The sequence below is a fragment of the Portunus trituberculatus genome, chromosome 27 (assembly GCF_017591435.1).
Source record: "Portunus trituberculatus isolate SZX2019 chromosome 27, ASM1759143v1, whole genome shotgun sequence".
Taxonomy (NCBI): domain Eukaryota; kingdom Metazoa; phylum Arthropoda; class Malacostraca; order Decapoda; family Portunidae; genus Portunus; species Portunus trituberculatus.
The window spans coordinates 14,734,552-14,751,082 of record NC_059281.1 but is presented as its reverse complement, the minus strand read 5'-3'; the positions used below and the strand labels follow the sequence as shown (position 1 = coordinate 14,751,082).

General features: G+C 42.0%; 1 protein-coding gene across 3 annotated transcripts in view; it reads left to right on the top strand.

Moving 5' to 3' along the window:
- Nucleotides 1-16,348, top strand: part of LOC123509851 (lysosomal-trafficking regulator-like) — a 39,173-nt gene extending 22,825 nt beyond the window's left edge. For all 3 annotated transcript variants that reach the window (XM_045264431.1, XM_045264430.1, XM_045264432.1), the window contains exons 24-54: nucleotides 196-372; nucleotides 493-575; nucleotides 808-1,506; nucleotides 1,680-1,895; nucleotides 2,097-2,198; nucleotides 2,392-2,601; nucleotides 2,786-2,993; nucleotides 3,223-3,358; nucleotides 3,696-3,859; nucleotides 4,015-4,134; nucleotides 4,307-4,503; nucleotides 4,926-5,066; nucleotides 5,270-5,394; nucleotides 5,639-5,860; nucleotides 6,143-6,255; nucleotides 6,524-6,744; nucleotides 7,024-7,185; nucleotides 7,398-7,482; nucleotides 7,654-7,801; nucleotides 8,075-8,141; nucleotides 8,310-8,442; nucleotides 8,638-8,778; nucleotides 9,030-9,111; nucleotides 10,477-10,612; nucleotides 10,753-10,905; nucleotides 11,301-11,493; nucleotides 11,692-11,804; nucleotides 11,927-12,159; nucleotides 12,303-12,557; nucleotides 12,700-12,771; nucleotides 12,885-16,348. In XM_045264431.1, the coding sequence (XP_045120366.1) occupies nucleotides 196-372; nucleotides 493-575; nucleotides 808-1,506; nucleotides 1,680-1,895; nucleotides 2,097-2,198; nucleotides 2,392-2,601; nucleotides 2,786-2,993; nucleotides 3,223-3,358; nucleotides 3,696-3,859; nucleotides 4,015-4,134; nucleotides 4,307-4,503; nucleotides 4,926-5,066; nucleotides 5,270-5,394; nucleotides 5,639-5,860; nucleotides 6,143-6,255; nucleotides 6,524-6,744; nucleotides 7,024-7,185; nucleotides 7,398-7,482; nucleotides 7,654-7,801; nucleotides 8,075-8,141; nucleotides 8,310-8,442; nucleotides 8,638-8,778; nucleotides 9,030-9,111; nucleotides 10,477-10,612; nucleotides 10,753-10,905; nucleotides 11,301-11,493; nucleotides 11,692-11,804; nucleotides 11,927-12,159; nucleotides 12,303-12,557; nucleotides 12,700-12,771; nucleotides 12,885-13,008 (5,231 nt within the window). In that variant the 3' untranslated portion in view covers nucleotides 13,009-16,348. The remainder of the gene's footprint in view (nucleotides 1-195; nucleotides 373-492; nucleotides 576-807; nucleotides 1,507-1,679; nucleotides 1,896-2,096; nucleotides 2,199-2,391; nucleotides 2,602-2,785; nucleotides 2,994-3,222; nucleotides 3,359-3,695; nucleotides 3,860-4,014; nucleotides 4,135-4,306; nucleotides 4,504-4,925; nucleotides 5,067-5,269; nucleotides 5,395-5,638; nucleotides 5,861-6,142; nucleotides 6,256-6,523; nucleotides 6,745-7,023; nucleotides 7,186-7,397; nucleotides 7,483-7,653; nucleotides 7,802-8,074; nucleotides 8,142-8,309; nucleotides 8,443-8,637; nucleotides 8,779-9,029; nucleotides 9,112-10,476; nucleotides 10,613-10,752; nucleotides 10,906-11,300; nucleotides 11,494-11,691; nucleotides 11,805-11,926; nucleotides 12,160-12,302; nucleotides 12,558-12,699; nucleotides 12,772-12,884) is intronic.
- Nucleotides 16,349-16,531: the final 183 nt, after the last annotated feature.

Here is a 16,531-nt window from a genome sequence, read left to right as displayed (position 1 = left end):
CTCTATTGGTCTTTTCATTGCATCCGTGTTTTCCTCCTGGTGAACATCTCTCATAGAGGAAAGTAACTTAAGTGAGGCATAAATGCAATTATGTCATTGATCACATTCACAAACTTGTATCTTGTCCTTCACTGCACTAGTAAAACACCAGCAATGCATAATCTCAAAGTGATATCCTGTTTTTTCATTTCCCAGGCCTCACCTCGTTTGGGCTTGGGTCCCCGTCAGTAAGGGTGAGGGATGTGGCAGCAGTGTATGGATTCCTGCTGCTGGTCCATCCGGCTCACCTCACGTATGCTGCCACAGAGCGCCACACTGCCTACTACCTCCCTCACATTCCTGTTAACCTCACATCCTCCAGCAAGAGAAATGGTATGTTTTATTTTATTTTCTCTTAATTTCTTTCTCTCTGTTTTCTCATTTCTTTTTTCTTTTCTATATCTTTTCTTCTTTTCTCATTTACTTCATAGATTGTGTTGCTTTTCTCTGCAGGCTCTGCTGTGGCTGTGGGTGTGGACTTGGCAGCAGAACTCATGGATCGCCCCGAGAAACCACAAATGTTGCAGCAGTTCCAGGTAAGGAATAACTCTTCGCCATCGCTATTACTTTATCTCTGTTCGCTGGAGAAATGATAGGGAAACTTTATTAAATCATATATGCAATTAATTTATCATGTGTTCATTAAACATGCTTATCTGGAAAGTAAGTGAAAGTGTGTTTATATTATGACTTATGTGATGTGTTATTTTGTCTTCTGTGAGTAAGGACTTCTGTGACTTTAAACAGAACATGAGTGTTTGTCCTCAGGCTGGTGAGTGGCAGGTCATAGAGAACAGCGACCCACTGATGCAGCTGAAGAGAATACGGCAGCAGCAGCAAGCAGAGATCAGGAAGCTCAGGAGGGAAGGTTCAATTGCCAGGAGTGCTTACTACACCTCAGAGGATGAGGATAGTTCTGGGGAGGGGCACAGCAGCAGCACTGACAAAAAGGATTCTTCAGTGTTCAATAGTGAGGATCAGGTGGACAATGCAGCACTTCAGCGGAGACCCATCATTCCACATGTAGTTGTGTCCCCTAGCAAGGGTGAGGAGCACACTAGCAGGAGTCCTGAGAGGAAGAGTGAGAGAGACACCCCAGAGATCTTGTCTGCCACTGAAGACGATGAAATAGAAAATGACCAAGGGACCAGCCACAGTGAAGATGAGCAGTGCCCCGCCACTGAACTGGCAGAGGAAAGCAATGCACTGCCCAGGATAACAAAGTGGGCAGAGGATCCTGGAGAAACAGAGGAGGAGGACAGTGGTGATGAGGAGGAAAGCACTGCCACTGCCAACTTGTCCTGCCTGACACGAGTGGTGGTGGGTCTTCTGGAGACTCTGGAGGAGGTATTGCATTGCGCCTCTGACACCACTGCCCGCACACTGCTTGGTGAGGCCATGCACATGGACCAGACCCTCATCATGGCCAACCACCCTCATCCTGTCATCAGGCAGGCTGTCCTCAAGGTAAACCACACGAGTGCAGTAAAGCACTATGGCCGAGAATAAGATTAGAGAAGAGATAACATCATTATTAGAGTGAGGATTTAAAGAAGGAAAGTTGGTGTGCTGTGTTACATGTTTTCCAGTGTGAAAAGGTTTGCCTCATGTCTAAACACTAACCATTTCCTTGCTCACAGCTGTTCACCACCATGATGGACAGATGTTCTCCAGAGGACAGTGTTCTACACCTACGTCAGAATGTTCCTCTCATCATGGGCCAGCAGCTGCACAAACATGCTACGTCCATCTCCCCCCAGCTGATGATGGCAGCATTCTCCCTCGCTTTGGGCCGCTCTTTCACCTTTGAGGACTATGCTGTGGACTGTGATCCCTCCCTTGCCCTTCAAAATAAGGTGAGAGAAAAAAAATGTGTCGTGGATACTTTGTATGCAGATGTTTGTCTCTACAGGGGATCATAATGTGGGCTCAGTGTGGGAATTGAATGATGAATTAGCGACACTGATTTTTTTTTTTTTTTTTTTTTTTTTTTTTTTTTTGTGGATTGTTTAAGACAGATTAATTTGCTTATGGTTCATGTATCTTTGAATTTACAGGTGGTGTTGTTCATTCCTCTTCTTGCTCTGCTACCTAACTCAGCCCAGGACATTGCTCTCTGCCACAACACACTCATGGTCCTGCTGGATCTGCTGCATAAGGTGAGTTCAAGGAAGCATCTATCCAGCACTGGTCTTCTGTATTCAAGTTTTAGAGTGTATATTTCTGTACAGCTCTCAGTTTTCTGTTATTCACTGATGCTCATTTCTGACTATCTTACTTGACTAATAAGTGTTGATTATAGTCTGTCATTGTTATTACGCTTAGCTTCAATTCTTATTTTCCCCAACACAGAACACGGAGCTCATTATTCCATTGATCCACAAGGCGTACTTTGTTGACTCTCTCCTGTGCACCCTGAAGAGCTCCCTGCACACTGAGGGGGTTGGGGTGAGCGACCTCACTGGAGAGAGTGAGTGTGAGGTTGTGGTGTCAGACATCACTGAGATTCTCTCCTGGATTGTGAACTGTCTTGTGGCTTCTACACAACACAAAAACTTCCTGGTGAGAGTTTGAATGCTGGAATTCTTTTTTACAGTTTTTGGGTTTTGCTGACAGTAAATAGATAAAGATATTCAATGAGTGAGTGAGTGACTGATCTCATTTCTCCTTGGTTTTGTTTCCATTCATCCTGTTCATCTTGTTCTTATATGCCATTCCCTAAGTACATATATCCTGGCATGAACAGCTGAGCCTGGAGGTGCTGCACCATCTCAACCTTCTGTGCCGAGGCGAGTCAGCTGTGTGTGGAGGTCAGGCTAGCTGTGTAGGCCATTTGCAGGGGACTGAGGCAGCCCTGCTACAGGTGGCACTCTCTCGCATCCAAGCCACGGCATCAACCCACCAGCATGCCCTCACCTGTGATGCTGCTGCTGCTGCTGCTGGACCCTTCAAGTGTGAGTGTGTGATCTGCTGTGTTCTCACTCCCACCACTTAGAGTTTCAACTTATTCTCTCTCTCTCTCTCTCTCTCTCCATTCCTTGCTTTTCCTCACTTACATTCTCCTTTTTCACACTCACTAACCGTGGCTTCAGTTCATTCTCTCTCTCACCACTCCTTGCTCTTCCTCACTTACATGGGCTTTCTCCTCACAGCCACTCACCACTCACCCTTTGCCATCCACAGTGGAGAAGACCAGCATGACGGGATCCAGCAGCCTGCATAACATGAAGCTGGCATCCCCCGGCACTCCACGGGAGGAGAGTGACTCAGGGGTGGGCTCTGTGCTGGCTAACTACACTACCATTCCCTTCACCAAGAGGTGGGTCAGGCCAGCTATTGGGGCTGTGTTTCCAATGCTGTCCTTGTTATCTTGTTGCATAAATCCTTGTTGAGTAATGATGGCTCTGTTAGAATGGTGTGTAAATCTGGTTAGTTTAAAAGAGTATTAGGATGCAGCAGAGTAGAAAGGAATGGGAAAAATTATAAGCTTTATTGATCTACTATTGCAAATATCTATAGGTTATTATCAGCATTATTCATCCATCTGTCTACCATTACCATTATTATCTGTCTTTATATTATGTATTTGTGTACCATTGTCAGCAATGTGGCATGTTTATGTTAACAGACTTCTAACTATGACTTGTTATCTCCAGCTTGCACAACATATCAGACCAGTTATTCCTGAGCCAGAGCCGCAGCTCCCCAGCACTGGGCTCAGAGGGCTCCAAGAAGGATGACAAAGTGTTGGCTCACTCAGAGTTGGTTGACAGGTTCAAGGTTCTCATACAGAAAGCTACAGACTTCCTGTTCATGTCAGGTGAGAAAATAAAATGGAAGTAAGAAAAGACAGTTGGCTTTATTTATCTTTGAATATATAATAGGTGATTTATTATAAGAAAGTGCTAGGAGTGGAAAAGTCACAAGTATACAATGAAGAGATGTAGTAATGATTCTCTTTGTGGTGTCCAACAGCCTGGTCATCAGTGGAGTCTGTGGCATGTGCCCTGCCTTCAGCTTCTGCCTCTGAGAACTTCAGCCTCTTCCTACTGGAGTTGCTACTGTCTGCTGCGGCCGCCATCACCCAGCGCAAAGGTCCAACTTTCTACCTCCCCCTGTTACTGTTCTGAAAGTTGTCACTAAATTGGGGATATCAAATTTTACTTTGTCTCATGGAATCTTCCTTTCATGCTTCAGGGCTCAGTAACCTTTGCTGAACTTGAATTTAGAAAGTTTGCTCATCTAGAAATGAAATTGTGTTGAACAGGCAACAGTGAGAGGTGTGGGTGGGAGCGTGTGTTGTGGGGCTGCCAGGATACGCTTCGTCTCCATCTCAACCACCTGCTGGCACTGGTCACCTCACCACGCACTCATCTGCAGACCCGTGTCAGGGCAGCACAGGTCCTCTCCAAGCACCCCAGACTACATGCCATCATCAACTGTACTGCCAAGGCAAACCCACAGGTAGGCTTGGAGGGAAGCTTATTACCTCTGGTTTAGAGAAGGGCTTTGGTTTAGATTGATACTGAACATTACATATCCTTCAAAGATTGGAAGAAACTTGGCAGAGATTTAGTTTTCATGAATAGAGAACTAGGTCAAGTCAATTATATAAAATGTTGAATCTTTTATATTTTGTGCTGTACTCATTGGAATAACTATCACTACACACACAGTATCTTTAAATAATTTCTCCATATATCTATATACTAAGCTGGTAATCCCTCAAAGGGGATACACATATCATTTGTGGCTTCATCCTGTCAGTCCCTTGATAAGGACCACTCCACTACATGAAGCCTGTAATAGATAAAGGACACATAGTAACATTTGACCTAGGATTTGCCTTCAGATGGTCTTACGTTTATGATTGTTTTACTTACTAGCTCATGTACAAAGTGGGAATCTTCATACATGAACTTCGCTACCAAAATGAAAGCCGACTGGACGCTCCGGCAACTCGCTGCTGTGAGTCACTCCTGCAGATGATGGAGGAATGCTCAATACAAGTCCTTCCTCCTCCTGAGGTTAGTTGTGTTGAGGGTAAGACTTGGTGGAGGAAACTCTCAAGGTTCAGGAATGTGTGCAGTGACTCCAGTGTTACCCTTTGTGTGTCTGATCAGTCATATATAGACATAAATCAAATATGTTTTCAGCTGCCCAAATATTAGATGACCATGTACAACTAACTCAGGGAATATGTTGAAAAGTGATACATTTTACTGTGTAGACATTCCCGCCACACGGCGCCATGAAGGAGTGGAGCGTTGTGACGGAGGAGAAGAAGCAGTGGCAGGACGAGTCTGCCAAGATTGCCATCCTTGTGGTGGATCGCTGCACCAAACAGGATGAGAGGTAAGTCTGGGTGCCACCCTTCCTTTATGCCTTGCCATGGAGTATACCTGTGGAATAGAAAGTAAATGGACTTTCTATCATAGTTTTAGAGTCTGATGACAGTGGAAAGATGAGATATGGGGGGGAACTTTAGGCAGTGACACTACAAGTGAACCAAACTGATCATTTCATCTAGACTAGCATCATCTATTCCAGACTTGCGCTATACTTGCTTGAGAATGAAAGTATCATTTGTGATCCACAGGTTGATGACCAAGAACACTCAGGTGTACGAGGCAGTGGCCCAGGAGTGCAGCCGCCTCACCCGCAGCGTGGTGGACCGGCAGAATGTGGAGCGCAAGTTGGTGTTGGGTGGCATCAAGCACACCCAGTGCCACCATGTGCACCTCACCCACCGCTGGAGGGACCTGCTGGAGACCCTGACACATGAGCGAGCTACCTGGCACTTCCAACATTCCTACCCAAGGTCAGCTGCTCTTCACCTGTTCATTTTGATTTGTTGATGAAGTAATAGGAAGGAGATGTTGACCAAGGTTCAGTTTGGCTATAAAGCTAATTGTGTTTTCTGCCTTGCTGTAGCAGGGAGGATATTAGTGATCTGTCTCTGCCATTCATTGAAGGAAGGCAGTGGTTTCTCTTACCTGTTTGTCATTATATTGTTGATGGAGGTAGATGTTATGATTGCCAGACTATAAGACAGATTTTCTTTTGACTGATATGTGATAGATGTGTTTTGCTTCTTGTGTAGGTCTTGGCAACTAGACCAGACAGAGGGGCCACTTAGGATCCGGAAGAGGCTTTGCAGAGGACGCCTCCTCATCCAGAGCCGCTACCTTGTGCCAGAATACCGCCAGAAGATTGGTGAGCTTACATCATAATTTTGTCAGTTAACAATAGTTACTAAGAGCACTTTTTTACCTTGTTTTATTAAAAAACACATTTTGAACTTTTGTAATTCATGAAACCCTTGCAGTAGTGATAACTACATAGAAAAATTAAGAGACATTACCAACACAATAGAATGAATCATAAGCATTTATAGTTTCCTTGCACATCAAGAACACTAAAACTAATAAAAATTGATAGGAATGATATCGTAAAAATCACCAGTAAAAATCTTCAATTGCAGAGATAGAGAGTCAGCCATCCCCCCTTGAGAGTGTCCTCCAGGGGTCAGCAACGGAGTCTGAGATGGCGGTGATGATCGAGCGGCTGAACGTGAGTGAGCGCATCATCCACATGAGCAGTGCCTCGGTGGTGTCGCCCGGCATGGAGCAGTGTGGAGAGATCCTGGTTAGCCGCACTGCCATGTACTTTGTGGGGGAGCAGGTGACCATTGACATGAACCAGGTGAGAGATGCTGCTTTGTTTTAATTTGCAGTGGAAATCGTATCAGTGAATTCAAGCAAATTTATTATGAAATGACAATGACAACTGAAGAACGTATGATTCCAAGTGGCTATGAATACATGAAGTGACTTTCAGGAAGTTTGTAAGAATCACTGTTAGTTGCATGTCATGATGCTCACAGGTCACAGGTATATTGGTGTACCTTCCTCCTTTATATTGTTTTAAAGTTTCAACTCAGCAGTATTTGTGACCAGTAAAGTGTGTGTGCTTGTGAATCAGAGTGGCACGTGCAGCGAGGTGGTGTCCGTCACCTGGCCGCTAGATACTGTGCGGGAGATACACATCCGTCGCTACCAACTACAGGACTGTGCCTTGGAACTGTTCCTCACCAGTGGCCACTCAGTCCTCCTGGCCTTCACCGACACCCAGCACCGCAACCAGGTGAGGTTTGTGAAGGGTGGTGGTGGTGGTGGTGGTGGTGGTGGTGGTGGGGCTAGCTGAGGGAGCAGTATTGAGTGTCCGGGGCAGTGGTGGTGAAGTAAGGGAAGGAGTTGAGCCAAGTGAATGGTCAAGCCATTGGACTAGTAATATGTTTTGGTTAAAATAAAAAAAGAATATTCTTTTATCATCTAACTTTATTTCTTCTGCTGCAGATTATTGGAGTGCTGAGTATGTCGGACATGCCCAACCTGCTGAGCAAGGCCACTCTTCCTGAGGTCACTGCTCAGTGGCGGGAAGGTTAGTGTGCCTGTGACCTTTTTGTCTTTGTGCTTATAAAGGGCTGTAGCAAAACACCTTTTTACTCTTTGAGGAGTTTCTATGATGTGATATGCATACTGTATGTATAGAAGTGACATATCTTTATTGCATCATAGAAGTATTCATACTAATGAATTTAACATTGTAAAGGACACATTACCAACTTTGAATACCTGACACAACTGAACAAGCTGGCTGGTCGCTCCTTCAATGACCTCATGCAGTACCCAGTGTTCCCGTTTGTCCTCTCCAACTACACAGCTGACATTTTGAGCCTGAATGACCCATCCAGCTTCAGGTATTACTTGTCATTTGTCTTAACCATTTCCCACTGATACATGTTTGTTGTGATGAAGCTCTTCAAGGAATTCATAGGATAGCTTTCACTAGTATGACATAAAAATGGAGGTACCAGTTTGAGCAATGTGATAAGTCATTTGTTACCAACCATAGGGTATATGAAAGTCTCCTTAAGATATGAGTACTTGTTTGCAAGACCCAAAGCCATAAAGGATGATCTTTAGTAGAAGTGTAACAAGTACCAGTATGTGCAATGTCTACTTTTTTACAGAAATCTGAAGAGGCCCATTGCAGTGCAGCATCAAGTCAAGGAACAACATTACATCAATAATTATGAGGTGAGGACATGTTTGAAACATGAACAGGTGGAATATAGTAAATAGCAGTTGCTCCATAGGTCTTAATAGCATTTGACCCAAGAAGGAAGGATGTTTTTGAAATAAAGATTTGCTTGTCCCATTTTATACTAAACTGGTACATTGTGTTATCCTTGCACTGGTCCACAGATCACCTCTCAGATCAGCCAGGGTCCTGGGGACGGGCCGTACCACTATGGCTCTCACTACAGCAACTCTGGCATTGTGCTTCACTTCCTGGTGCGCTTGCCCCCCTTCACCCAGCTGTTCCTCCGCTACCAGGGTGAGTTGTGGCACACTCTGTTGTCCCATCATGGTACTAGGCTTCAATTCACAATTTGTACTATTTGAAGCTATAAGTTACTGTATTGGTGCTGTACAAGATGCACCTTTTTGTCTTTCATGTTTTCTGGTACATATCTCACAAAGGACTTTTACATGCTGATGAATGTAAGTGGATATAATTTTATGTTTCCAGATGGTAATTTTGACATCCCAGACCGAACCTTCCATTCTATGCAGACCACGTGGCGTCTTGCCTCCTCAGACTCCACCACTGATTTTAAGGAGCTCATCCCTGAATTCTTTTTCCTTCCTGAAGTATTCCTTAACTCAGAAGGTGTGTGTGTGTGTGTGTGTGTGTGTGTGTGTGTGTGTGTGTGTGTGTGTGTGTGTGTGTGTGTGTGTGTGTGTGTGTGTGTGTGTGTGTGTGTGTGTGTGTGTGTGTGTGTGTGTGTGCACATTTTAATTTGAATCATCAGGTGAATATAGCAAAAGAATAATGCATATGAAACATTAGAGAAATATGTCACAACTTAACCATACTTAATCATACTCCAGGCTTTATATTTGTGTGTTTTTGTACCACAGGGTTCAACATGGGTGTGCGTCAGAGTGGTGAGCGAGTCCACCACGTTCAGCTCCCTCCCTGGAGTGGTGATGACCCTCGCAGGTAGGTGTCCCCACCCACCATTGGCTCCCTGGGGCCTTGGCATTATGCTTACTACTCAACACAGGTCTGTCTTTCTGTTAGTCACTCATTCAGTCTGATAATCTATACGTCCTGCATTATAGTTTCTCTAAAGGATTTCTTCCAAGGGTATTTATCAACATTATTTTCTGTTATGAGGTTGGACAGCTCATGAGTCTCCCACACCTTACAGTCACAGACAGTCTCTTTCCTGATTCCACACACCATCTTCAGTTCTTTGTCCTTACATGTCTGAGCTCCAAAGGGATCAAGAGGGATGTTGAGTAATTCTGAAAGAGCTTGCACTGAATAAAAAGGTGTGTGTGTGTGTGTGTGTGTGTGTGTGTGTGTGTGTGTGTGTGTGTGTGTGTGTGTGTGTGTGTGTGTGTGTGTGTGTGTGTGTGTGTGTGTGTGTGAGGGCTAAAGGTGTTCAATTTACACAGTGTATGGGATGATAGCTTCTTCTCTCACATTCATCCAGTTTTCATTTCATAATCATAGTTGTTGTTTTTTATAACAAGGAGGAGATAGTTGATTTCTTTCAATTTATATGACTTCATGCCATAGTAATAAGTGATTTCCTTCAGAAATATGTAATTTTCACTGTGTTCCTCTTGCTCATTTTCTTTGGACTTTAAAACTTAAAATACATGATAAGATAGACAACACTGAAAACTTATCCTTTTGAAGTGTGTAACATTTATTTGTAGTGTTTCATCTTGTATATGGCTGTGGAAATAAGTTGTTGTAATGATATTCAAGTCACTTTGTCTCATCCAAATATCAGTTACAGTGGATAACATTAAATTTCATATTGATATTGATTAGTTTTAAGCACTCACAGTGTCACTCACTTTTGAGCCCACATAAGGATAAGATAAGTTCATTCCTGTATATAGTTTTCCATTTTATATTTTTGTCTTTTTGTAACAAATTTTGTTTGAAATGTCATGTTTTGAAGTGTACTAAAATTTTCACAACCTTACAAATCATTTACTTTGGGGAATGTGTGGCTTAGGCCTCACTACTTCACAAGGGTTGTGCTTAGTTCGTTTATTCAGAATTTTTTTTTTCTGTTTAGCTGTAGGTTGGAAGCATGCAACTGAACTCATATTTCAAACTTGTGGCAGTGTTATCAGCATAGATGAAAACTTAGATTTTTCATATACACATGTAGTTGCTTTTTGTTGGGCTTCTGTTTGCAACAAAATCTTTCTGCATATTCCTGAAGCATAATGCAATACATACAGTAATCATATCCACTGTTTATGATAATATACCAACAATATCCTGACTGCCCTGCTGTAAGTCAAAATGCTGCTTTAAACGGTCATTTCCCTTTGCTAGGTTTGTGCTGGTGCACCGAGCAGCGCTAGAGTCCCCTCTTGTTACTCACAACCTGCATCACTGGATTGACCTGGTGTTTGGCTACAAACAGACCGGCAAGGCAGCCGTGGAGGCCATCAATGTTTTCCATCCTGCGGTACAGTACCTCTTTGTTCCTTATTCTCTGTGTAACAAATCAGATAAATGTTGATTTTTTAATCAAAACAACCATTGTAAAGTAGATTTTTGTTTTTCTTTTACCCTTAATTTAGCATCATTGTAAATTTTCCCTTTCAGACCTACTTTGGCTATGATGTGGAAGACGGCGGGGATGAGATCAGTCGTGAGGCACGGAAGGCCATGATCAAGACTTATGGCCAGACTCCCCAGCAGCTTTTCACCAACCCTCACCCTCCAGCCAGCCATGCTGGCCCCATACAGAACCCTCAGGCCAGTCCCCTTTGTCCTCACTGTACAGTCCTTCCTTATTCTTTATTGTTGCTTACTTTGTTTGACTCTTTCATCTCTGTAGGGCCCAACACCTCAGTGGGTCTTTTTTTTATTGCAATTTTTGTCACCCTTGCTGGTGCCCTTCCCAAAATAAATAGAAAACTAATACTCAATTAGGAAACAGTTTATACAGTGACTCAGGGAAACAAATCACAGAAAAACTGCTCTCTCTCTCTCTCTCTCTCTCTCTCTCTCTCTCTCTCTCTCTCTCTCTCTCTCTCTCTCTCTCTCTCTCTCTCTCTCTCTCTCTCTCTCTCTCTCTCTCTCTCTCTCTCTCTCTCTCTCTCTCTCTCTCTCTCTCTCTCTCTCTCTCTCTCTCTCTCCTTCTCCAACAGGCCCCTGAAGTGCTCCATGAGGTGCGAGGTCTGCGGTGGGGCACCTATGCTGGGTCCCCTGCTGATGAGCGCCCCATCCTGGCCCTGGTGCAGACCCTGAAGACGCCTGCCACCTGCCTGGCCTGCCTGTCCCACACTGAGCTGCTCCTGATGCCACCTCGCACTCACCTCCTTAACATTGGTCTCAGCAAAGGTATGAGCTGTACTTCAGTGGCCACCTTCCTGTACTGACTAGTGGAGAGTGAAGTAATGGTTGTGACACTTCATAGAAACATCTAAGATAAGGTACCACACATTCACTCACACACTCACCCACACTCCTTGCCTTCTCAAAACAAAGCAGATAAAGATTAGTTCACAACCTGTTTGTGAGATGAACTTTGTTGTACAGGCACCTCTGGAGCGTACATCCTGTCATCACACCACCAGGACGGCATTATCCGCTGCCGCCGCCTCAAAGACAACACACCGCAGCCGCTTATATCCGTGCCTCCCAATGAGCAGGTTAAAGATATCTTCTTTCTTTCTCCAATATAAGAGAGAGAGAGAGAGAGAGAGAGAGAGAGAGAGAGAGAATCTTCCAAAAATTGAGATCTGGTTGTAAAATGTTGTGCTCCCTTCCTCAGGTGACATGGTGTGTGTGTGGCACCAACCAGGTGTGGATTGGCTTGGCGTCCGGTCAGATCCTGGTGTACCTGGTGAGCGCTAGCCATGTTGGGGAGGAGCTGATGGTGTCCTTGCCCCCCACCCTCCTCCTGGCACACACTGCTCCCATCACAACCATGTACCTCTCCAATGCTTTCAACATCTGCATTTCTGGTGGTAAAGATGGCATGTGTGTCCTCTGGGATGCTAACAGGTGGGTTAGTCACCTTCTCATATAACAATAGTTTATACTTACCTATTTGTCATTTACAGAAAGTGAGATTTTGAGCTATGGCATACTAATTATTTTCTTTCGTGGAATCTTAAACGGTATGTGTTTGTCTCTCCTATCCCTAGACTGTCCTATGTGCGGAGTATTGGGTGGAGTGGTGTGGAAGTCTCCCTGCTTGCCATGAGTGAGACTCTTGGGGACTGGGCCTCTGTCACTCCCTTGGGTTCCATGGCTTCAGTGCTGCGCCTCTACACCATCAACGGGGCGCTGGTGGACTCTGCTGTTACACCTGCTCCTATCACTGCCCTTGCCTTCACTTCATCACCTGAAGGCACAGCAATTAATGTCATTGCCACCAGCATGGCTGATGGTGTCATCAGGTAAGTGTTTTTTCTGTAAAACTTTCCTTTATCTCTAGTTTTGGAATTCTCTTGGTCTTAGTCTAGATTATGTGTCAGAATTGATGTATTGGACTAGACATGGAAGTCTGCTTTATGTATATTTATTAACATCATCCTACAGACTGTGGAGTGTGTGGGACTTGCGAGCAGTGAGGGAGCTGAAGACTGACAGGGCAAGGCAGCCAATTGCTTCGTAAGTAGGATGGCAAGCAGCTGTGTGGTTACATATGAAAGGAAGAAATAGAGAAAGATACATAGCTATTGAATGGAATTGAAGAATTAACAAGTAAATACCTTTGCTTACAGGTTGCAGTACAGTCAGGACAATCTCCACCTGTGTGGCATCACTGAGAGTGGAATCCTGGTGGTGTGGGAATCCTCTCTTGTCAAAACCAAAATCCCAAAGTTCATCACTGTTCCTCCTGTGTAGTCAGGCGTCAGATGTTGGGGAACAGCTTCTCAAAAGTTGCCAAAGGAATACTGAATGTAATCTGTATAATTGGGTTCACAATTGGTAATGAGGATTGGTGACTGGTTTTTCCTCATCTCATGTATGTTCTGTGAATCTCGTCTTGTTTATTTTTTTGTAGGAAATTATCTGTACTTATGGACTTTATTTACCATGAACTTTCTTTTATAAATGGGAATAAATTAATGCAACTTTTAACAGTCACTTTTAGCTGTAGTTTATATATATATATATATATATATATATATATATATATATATATATATATATATATATATATATATATATATATGGGAAAACCTTATTCAAAGTGTGTGTAATATGAGATTGTTTTGTGGTGTGTATATATCGATCAATTTAACCAAAAATGACGCATTAATGTATTTCATGAGACGTAAAGCTTCCAGGACAAATTTTAAACATTTTGTGTGCATGTTTTAGCATAAAGTGCAGTGTTTGTGTAAAGATTTTGGTCTGCACTACTTGTTTGTCTTCCAAACTTTTTTTTTCTATAAATTTATATACCAATTGTTTTTAGTGAAAATTGCAGATATGTAAAGTTGTATTCTATTGGCAGAAGATATTATTACCGTCCTATTCCCACAGATGTAAGTTTCTGAGTAAATTTTACGTATGTTGCTGCTTGACTGCATGAGGGAACGAAAGGGTGTCAAAAGTTATGATTTAGTATTTAATGGATCAGCATGCTCAAGTCTCAAACAGATTGTGTAGGTCCAAAGTCAGGGTTGTCTTGTGATGGTCTGCAGGAGACACTGAGGACCTGTAGGAACAGAGGCAAGTGTTGAGTTGTTGTGGTGGCAATGGTGGTATTGCTGCCTGTCCTTGCCTCTCTGCCCTCAGGTGCTACCTCTGTGCTCTGCCTGTATCAGGGTTTATGCCAGGCAAGTGCCACCCATCCACCTTAGCAAGTAGCAGTGCATGAGGTAGAAAATTGTAGGAATAGAAGAAAGTTGTGCTCATACAAAAAACTGACATTTTCTCGTGTCATAAATTTTTTTTGTCTTTGTTTCCCTATTAGGTATGACATGGAATACAGGCAGCTGTATGTATATATTGTTTATGAAAATATCATGGAACTGGAGTTATTGTCTGTATTTTGTTCATTATTTTGCTTACTTTTAATCTTTTAAATAATGAATGCTATGATGTGCTTCTCTTCAAAATTCATTCACATTATTTGTACTCATTCAGTCTGCAATGATGTAATGCTCAGTTAGGGCTAAGCTACCTCTTCATTGATACACCAATACATTCAGCTTAGACAAAACATATATGGGTAATTTATGCCTTTTAATTTATTTAATCAAAGTGTTGTTGAATCAAAAGTCATAATTGGTCACATATATAATTAGAAATGTATAGAATTCTTTATGATTTAATGATGGTAATGTTTTCAGACATTTACTAGAAAAGCAATACTTATGCTAGTAAATACGTTTAAAGGAAAGAAAGTAAATATGCCTAGTATGCAGTGTAATTCATGTGTAGGTATTTTTAATGAGGTGGAAGTCTGTATCTTAGATGGTTAGGAAAAAAAAGAAAAAAAGTTTATATTTATTGAAATAGATAGTATATGTTACTCTGAAGGTTTATGCATTAGATTTTTAATGTAAGTTAGTATAGTACTGTTATGCTGTGAGAGATGTATTATATTACAATGAACAAACATTCCATCTACGTGACTGTGATCGCATGAGCCATGCACCAATGCTGTCCTCGGGTAGTACACATGCACAAGTATTCTGCTTGGCATCTGTGGGAAGGAGGATGTGATATCCTTTGTTCCTCACAACAGTCAAAAAATGTACCCTCTGTGATTCCTGATGGCTGGTATCCACACCTTTAACTCTTCCATGCTCCAGTAAGGTAGCAAGTTTTTCTTCTGCAGCGCAAACCCGAGTTAGTTTAACAGGAACATTGTCTTCCTAGTGTGTGCATCTGTGAGCTATTTCCTGACTACAGGAATGTGTTTTAGCATGCATATGACCAGTAAATTTTAGTTAACATTTGATAAGTACTAAAACTAAAGCAAAAAATATTCATCAATATATAAATATGGAATTTAGTTAATGTGGCAATATTGTGTGACCAATGCCAGAATTCTTTCAAATGTACAAGAAAAGAGCTGAAGTAAGAATATTAAGGGATAGATGTTGCAATGTTATTTACTGAAGCTTTCCAGCTATGCTACCTCTGAGTTCACTGAGGAAGGTGTAGGGCAACATAGATGGGTATTATTGTGATAATATATATATTACTTTTTACTTAAAATGTCAGTATCATTATTGCTATTATCAAAATTTTGGATTTATCAATTATTGGATGATAAATTCATATCAGTATCAATTTTAAGGCTGTTGTAATCACTTGATTGGTTATCATAATTTTTCTCATTATCATGCCCAGCTATGCAAGGCCTTCAGATGAAATGAGTATCTGTAGGCAGCTCTTTGGTATTTGAGACTTAGTGTATATATGTGAAATAAGTGGTGACTAGTTTGCTTACACGCTAGTCTGTCCTGCTTACTTGCTTTGGCAAATATGTTGTGTATGAGAGGGTTAATGTGGGTGGCTGCCAGGCATCCTTGTTGGTAGGATACCCATTGATTTGTAATGGATTGACATGTTGAATTTAAGGAAGTTCAGTTTGATTAGGCATCTTTAAATATACATTACACTGTGTGATGTCAAGCAGAAAGCATTATCCATTTATTCCATCTCTTGGTTATACTTCACTGCCAAGAGTCGGCAAGTGTTGTGGAGGCGTTGTAGTGACCATGAGGGTTGGTGTGTGGTGGCCTGAGTCAGCCTGTGTCCCAATCACACAGTCTCTGCTCATGCTGTGTGACCTTGAATCTCATGCTTCTAGTGAATGTCTGGTATACACCTTTATCCATGCAATTAATGTTACTTTATGTCAGTATCCTGTGTTTAGCTTTACCCATAGCCATTTACTTTTCTGGATGGGATATTCTAGTACCAGTGTACCTTCAATAGTCAGTATTGCTGAATCAATTAATTTGTACCTTCTAGTATTAGATTAGTTTTAAAATTTACTGATAATGCACACTGTATCTTGTTTAAAAAAATACAATTGAATTATTGGCTGTAAAGTAAAATTCCAATATGTTTGAAATTCTAGTATGTTCACCTGTTTCCCTCTGCCAAACAAATCACATCTCTCAAGTGTTAAGTGTTGGAAATAAATGTTTACTTTCATTGTAATGGTAAATCATATATTGTCTCTTCTGGCTAAGTAAATGTGGTTTTCTTTTAAAAATTTGATTCTTAATAAAAATGACCATGCATATTGTCTTGGCTTCAAGATTATGCTACATAGGTTTTTAGAAAAAGAAAATACATATATTCTCATTTCCATCCCATTTATCAAGTTTCATAGATTTCATATCTTTATTTGAGGAGTGAAGCTAATATAATTCAACATGAAAGATGAAAAGGCAGA